This window comes from Buceros rhinoceros, unplaced genomic scaffold, assembly GCF_000710305.1.
Source record: "Buceros rhinoceros silvestris isolate BGI_N320 unplaced genomic scaffold, ASM71030v1 scaffold6464, whole genome shotgun sequence".
NCBI lineage: Eukaryota > Metazoa > Chordata > Aves > Bucerotiformes > Bucerotidae > Buceros > Buceros rhinoceros.
The window spans coordinates 13,756-20,391 of record NW_010408693.1 but is presented as its reverse complement, the minus strand read 5'-3'; the positions used below and the strand labels follow the sequence as shown (position 1 = coordinate 20,391).

The window sequence follows — 6,636 nt, the reverse complement described above, 5'->3', positions numbered from 1 at the left end:
GCATTCCTGTACTATAAGTGTTAGAAAAAAAAGTCACACCATAGCATAAATTCGTGCCTCAGACCCTGGAAATTCCCGTTTCAGTGCTTTGTTCTTTCGTTACAGGTCAGTTTTATAAGAGGGGTGCTCACATCACAGGAGAACTTAGACCAACAATCTGTTTTGCAGACCTTTAGGAAAAGCGTTGCCATCGTGAGCCACACAGGCCTAATAGCTACATACTTCACCATGGTATACGCTGGTCTCACAGGAGTTATTTAGCAAAGCTTGCTGCTAGAGAGTGAGGTATTTTCAACTTAAAAAAGGTAGAAATAATTACAGAAGAAAGAGCCATGTAGTTGGGGGAAAGGCATTCATCAAGGCACAGAAGAGAATGAAGTACATGGAAGAAAAACTTAGATCAGACTACAACAGTACAGTTACTGTTACAGTAACTTTCTGCACTTCAACAGGCTTGACAGTCTAAAGAACAAGCTTATAGAAATCCTGAATCACGGTACTCTTGAGAAATCAGATTAACATAGATCTACACACAAGCTTCATCACCACTCTCCAGGTGTTAACCACCCTGTGACGCTCCCAGCAGAAGCAGTTGAACAAGAGCATGCAACTGCTTCGAAGGCACTTCACTGAAAAAAACCCAACCCACCAGCTTAAATCAAACCGGCTCCTGTGGCAGTTTAAGTGTTGACTCTAGATTTGGCCTGAAGCAGCTGTGGGCATTCCCTCCAACTTCTAACTTCCTGAATAGAAGCAGTGCCATCAAACTGTCACAAGAATTTCAGCTGTGAACAGCCTTCCAAAGAAAAAGAGCTGAATAAGGGAGCAAAAAGCTTGACATGATGATGTGCACACTATCACCAGAAACTCTTGTTACTGGAGGCAGCAATGGCTTTAGCTTTGAAGACTGCATCAGAGGAATTGCATTAGGTGAAGGGACTGAATTACTACAACCTTACACATAATATTTACCTCATTAACACTGGTCAAGAAGAGCCTAGAGAGACCAAGAAACAAGATCCAAAAAGCAAAATATGTCATCTGATAACAAAAACATCCTCATCAAGGGATAAGAAAAAAATTACCATAGGAAAGAGAAAGCAGAAAAGGTGCCTACCTCTCAAAGCATTAGCATTAAGGAATGCACGTGGTAAGGACGAAAGCCCTAAGTCCAAGCACTGTTTGGTAAAGCTTGGAAAACTAAAGATTTTCCAGGAAAAATAGAGGCAGGATCTAAGAGACTACTGTACTGATAATGCCACGTGAATTAAATGCTGGATAATCATAGAATGCTGTTGGGTTGGAAGGGACCTTTCTAGTCCAACCCACCCTGCAGTAAGCAGGGACATCATCCATTAGACCAGGTTGCTCAGAGGCCTGTCTAACCTTATCTTGAATGGTTCTAGGCATGGGGCTTCTATCATCTCTCTGGGCAACCTGGCCCAGTGTTTCACCATTCTCATAATAAAAAAAGTATTTCTTATATCTAGTCTAAATCTCCCCTCTTTCAGTTTAATACCACCAAACCTTGTCCTGAAGCAACAGGCCTTGCCAAAAAGACTGTCCTTACCTTTCTTATAGGCCTTCTTTAAGTACTGGAAGGCCACAAATTGATGAATTTGAGATACTGATGGAAGAAATGGCTCAAGAGAACCCAATTCCTAGATTAACCAAGAAATCAGAAAACACCTCTGATAACAAAACACTATTCCAGAAGATTCAAGACAAATGATTGGAAAAGTCTGAGCACATGTCATGAGCATGTTTGGGAAGTTTATCACAAACATGTTTAACACCAATGTGGCCGGAACACAGGAGACAGGGCCAGCAGGTAGCCTGAAGATAACCTGAACAGATGTATTTTGGAGCAAAAAAAACCCAAACCAACAAAAAACCCACAAAAAACAAAGGCTTTGCAAAGCCACAAAGTCAATATAGCTACTCTTCCTGTGGCAGACCAAGTGTCGTCACCTTACGGGTTTCACTGAAGATCTGGCTTGTGTGTTACAGTGCTGCCTTCAGTCCACAATAACCAGCTGGCAAAACATAGTAATGTGCCAAACCCCATAATCCAACAGGCCGCCAAATCCTTGATGACTCTGGGTACTAATTAGCATCCTGTCAGCAGTGGAATAATTTTGTTAGATCTATTGTGATCTCAAACATGGAATGCAACTCTAGATCCTTGCCAGCTATCAACGTTAATTAAAACGAGATCTGAAAAGCCACTTCTCACAGCTGCCACTTCTAGTGAGAAGCTACACACTTACAAAGTCTTCTTCCTCAAACTGCAACTGCTCTTTATCTTCCTTCTTCTCTTCCCTGGATTCAACAGGCAGCTTTTCTTGAAAGGTGGAACTTTTCCGAGAATGGAAGTTGCCATTCCAGTGGCGATGAACTCCAGTTCCTCCTCCACCACGCTGGTTCACGCCATCATGGCCCCGTGAAGGACCATGCCAGCCAGGCTGACCGCCAGAAAGCCCAACATGAGCTCCTTTAGAAACACCAGAATCTACAGAATCATGGCGGAGAAGGGACGGCTGATGCCAGCAGTCTAAACAAAAGGAGATAAGTATGCAAATAGAAAATGTCAATACAGTGTGCAGAATACTGGAAATACCAGGCTGTTTTTCTTGTTAAGTCAGTGTTCACCAACTACTAGGTCAAATTAATTAAGCTACTGTGTGGTTATATCAGAAAAAAACTCAGGCTACACAATGTACTACAGATACCACAAAACCCCCTTAAGGCCTGAGAACATGGCATAGGAGAAGAGAACTGCACAGGTTTCCTATAGGATGTTTTGAAAAGGTACAGTTCTGGAAAATGTTGTTTATATTCCACAGAATTCTTCATTCTATAGAGTATTTAAACATGTTTGCTCTCAGGCTGCATTCTGATCTTTCCTACTCACCTCCCGCAGTTCGGAGGGGCCCATTATTGAAAAATCCATCAGAAGAGTTGTGTCTCCTACGGCTCACCCCAAAGCGGCCCTCTCCCCGTGGAAGATGCTCTCCATGTTTCTCAAAGGTGGCTGCAGGGGACTGCAGAAAGTAAAAAGTGAGGTAATGAAGCATTCACTAGGGCACTCCAGGAGCCTGTCAGTCCAACAGTGACATTTTATCAATAGAAAAAAAGCCCCCACCCCAAACCCCACACTCTTGTACTAGTTTACAATACAGTATTCGTATCCGCATTGCTTACGATGTCAGCAATCACGTGAAGCTGATCAGAACGGCACACAAATCCGTGTATCTTACACAGAACCAGAGAGAACCTACCCAGCAGAACCCAGATTTACCTGCAGTCTTTACAAACACACACTTCATGCAAAGTTAATTTAAGAAGCTCTATCGTGCACGTGTGTTCATTCATTCACTCCCTCTAAAGCCCAAAAGCAGACAAGCAATGGAGGGTCCAATCAGTCTGACTAAAATTCAGAGCTACTCAAGTAAGCTAAACTGCTGGACTGAAACTACTATAAAGTATTAATACATTAACAAATCTTTTACTCCTCGCTTTCATTTATAAAAGAAACAGAGGTTTCTTTCAGATGGATCAAATATCCTGAAATTACTTTTGTCTCCTCCTATTTAAATATGAAGGTGAAAGTTTTATTTTTTCTTGTTCATCCAATGTTGTCCATCATGATCTAGTTTGCTATTAAATTGTTTTTCTCCACTGCCATGCACAAGTAACATGAATTGTTAATGTCCTAAAACAGACTTCCTGGGTCATCCTAAGCTTTTCCTGGAACCAGGTTTAGAAAGAAGGTGACAGACAAACTGCCCTCATTTTAAGGCCGCAAAAAACTAATGAGTCTGGAGTTAGAGCCCAAGCGCTTATTATCAACCTACTGCTCCGCAAGAGTCAGATTATTTTCATAAATCAAACCCAAATTACATCCTGAATTGTAAACAGGTGGCAGCCCAAGTTTTGACCCCCATATATTTAGGGCCATTTCTTTAATGATTTCCTACTTGAGATCTCACTCAAATCTCAGACGCTGAACTACTTCCATTCTTAACATAAAATTATTCCTCCTCTGAAATAAAAAGGATACACTTGTTGAAATAAAGACAACAAAAATTATTTTCACCTTAGTAAGCTTCCAAAAGCCTTCTTCAAAACCACAAAAGTTAAACATTAAGTTCAACAAAACACTGGGGCATTTTTTTGCTTTTTATTATTGTCATAAGCTGTAAAAGAAGGTGATCTGTATTAATGTTACCTTGGTTGACTGTGGTGTTGAGAAGTTAAGCCAGGCAGGAACAAAGTCATGCTGCGCCATTTAGGTCCAGTGTCTCCCTTCAATAAAATGAGGCATCAAACCTCATGGCCAGGATCTGTAAGTTAAAGGAACATTCCCTGACTGTCATCTTTTTCCAAACTGACCTAATAATACAACTGATTTCCTAAAGTTTGGCCTGTACAAATAGGAGGGGAAAAGTGCTGTAGTTTTTCATATTACACTTTTTTCCCCCTGTTGACTTTGTTCTTCTGACCAAAACAAGTAAGAATTTGAACATTCCCAGTTACTTCCTGTTTACTATTAACACACCCATGAAATTCATCACAGGATGGGCATGGAGGTGGGACAAAAGCAGAACAAACAGCACACAAAAGCCATACAATGCACAAATGTGCAAAATTAAGACATGACAGCATTTGGGGTACATTCCTTCATTGGTCATTGATTCAGTCTACAAAGGTGTGATCACTGTAAGTTTTATTCCAGAGACTGTAAATCAAACACAACTAAACTGGTCATGGTATTAGAGACACTGGGAGCAGATCAGAGACCTGAAAGACAAGTGTATAGCTGCTCCTGCACCACAACTTAAAATTGTCAAATTAAAATTGTATCCAGATCTACCAACTTCCATACACCAGGAAATATGATGGAAACTGCTTTCATAGCTAAGAAGCCTAATGGTTAGGAACACAACACAAGCTCGTTGAAGGATCTTAATGGAAGTTCAACTGAAGACCAGCTGAGGCGATTCACTGAGGAGTCTGAAACCAAATTGTTCTTTCCAACACGCCATATCAATTTCCACTGCTCAGAACAATGACCATTCCATTATTGTTCTGTATAAATGAATTCTGCCTTCTTGTGGCAGGTTCTCCAATTTACCATTTTGCTTTATTTTTCAACTTTACCTTAGCTATGGACAAGTCAATGCTACATAAGCAAAGATAAAAATACATGTTATTACTTACACTGAGTTTGGCCTCTGTAGTCCAATGTCCTCAGTTTTTGTGCTTCACTGACCTTTGGGTTCCTTCCTTCTCCAGTATGCTGTAAGGCCAGCCTTGAGGCAATAGTGCGTCTCGAAGCTGAGCACAAGAGGCCGCACTTCGTGCCAACTGTGCCCTTCACCCCCTCAGCTGCTCATTTTAACCTGTCTTTGCACTCTCACCACAAAAAAAAAAACTAAGAAGGTAATTTATATTAAAAAAAAGCTACGACCACGTTCACCTCATTAAATTTCCTCTGGTCGTCGAAGTACAGAAGTCAGCCTTTACATTACAAAAAAGGTTTGTCAAGTCTGCATGACAACATTCAGAGCAACACCATGGTTAATACTGAAATGATACACTCAAGCCCGCTGGATAATTCATGATCTGCAGTAGATCAACCTGAACACACTGGAAAAAGGACCACGTTGCATAAAAACGTTTGCCCCAAATGCTGAGATCTAAACAAGAAGCATCTGCTCAAGTGCTCTTAAAATATAAACTTCATTTTTATCACATCTGCTAAAAAAAAGTATATTTTTAAAAAAACCCAAACAATGTTAGAATATACTCTGGTCTTCACGTAACTTGGTTAATGTTCCACAGAGCTAAGCACTACTTGATATAAAGCTCAAAAGCAGGCACAAATGTTTTTCTCCCCGTTTTTCACCATTTACATGCTGAAACATAGGTCACATGAACAAAAAAATGCCAGGTCCAAAAATAATCTCTTCTACTCTATTTTTTGTAGACTGGGTGCTGCTTTTAAAGGGACACAAATTAATCCACAAGAGCTTCTCGTTCTACAGTGGAGAGTTCACTTCTGGGTCATAGTCCTCTTCCATCAAAGAGGTGAGACAGGAACTGTAGTCACTATAAAAAACAAACAAAACCCCATCAATACAAGCAGCACAAACATGACAAAGTATGACCAGAAAAAAGAACAGGAGAAACTGAGCAACAATAGTGCAGATGCCAAAAGCTTATTTAATCCCTGGATCAAAACAGAACCTGAAACAACCTAATTAAAAAAAAAAAAATCCCCCCAAAAGGCATTTTTGCCTTTAAATGATCACTTCCCAGTTTTAGTTTACTAAAGGGCAATACAAACAAGCTGAATCATAATGAAGGGAAGAGCAGAGAAACTGCATGCAGCTGACAAGAGAGATTCACTTCATAGCAATTTTAAAACCTGTTGCTAAAACAATAACAAGACTCTAGGCCAGTGGTAGGCTTGGACATTCCACGTGCCTCATTCTCCTCCATGGCCCCACATCACTGCTCACCTGCTTCTACATCCAGTACTCCATTAACTTCTCCACAGAAAATACCAACAGCAACAACAAAAAAGAGGTTTTCTCCTATGCCCTCTTTTTCCTTGAACTGTCTTACCTA

The 6,636-nt window shown here is 40.6% G+C and overlaps 1 protein-coding gene across 1 annotated transcript in view; it reads right to left on the bottom strand.

The window, feature by feature from the left end:
- GPBP1L1 (GC-rich promoter binding protein 1-like 1) overlaps positions 1-5,483 on the bottom strand; it is an 18,601-nt gene extending 13,118 nt beyond the window's left edge. Inside the window, exons 1-4 of the mRNA XM_010134945.1 lie at positions 5,224-5,483; positions 4,232-4,346; positions 2,915-3,044; positions 2,271-2,554 (exon numbers count right to left, since the gene is read on the bottom strand). Coding sequence (XP_010133247.1) covers positions 2,271-2,554; positions 2,915-3,044; positions 4,232-4,291 — 474 coding nt within the window. The 5' untranslated portion in view covers positions 4,292-4,346; positions 5,224-5,483. The remainder of the gene's footprint in view (positions 1-2,270; positions 2,555-2,914; positions 3,045-4,231; positions 4,347-5,223) is intronic.
- Positions 5,484-6,636: the final 1,153 nt, after the last annotated feature.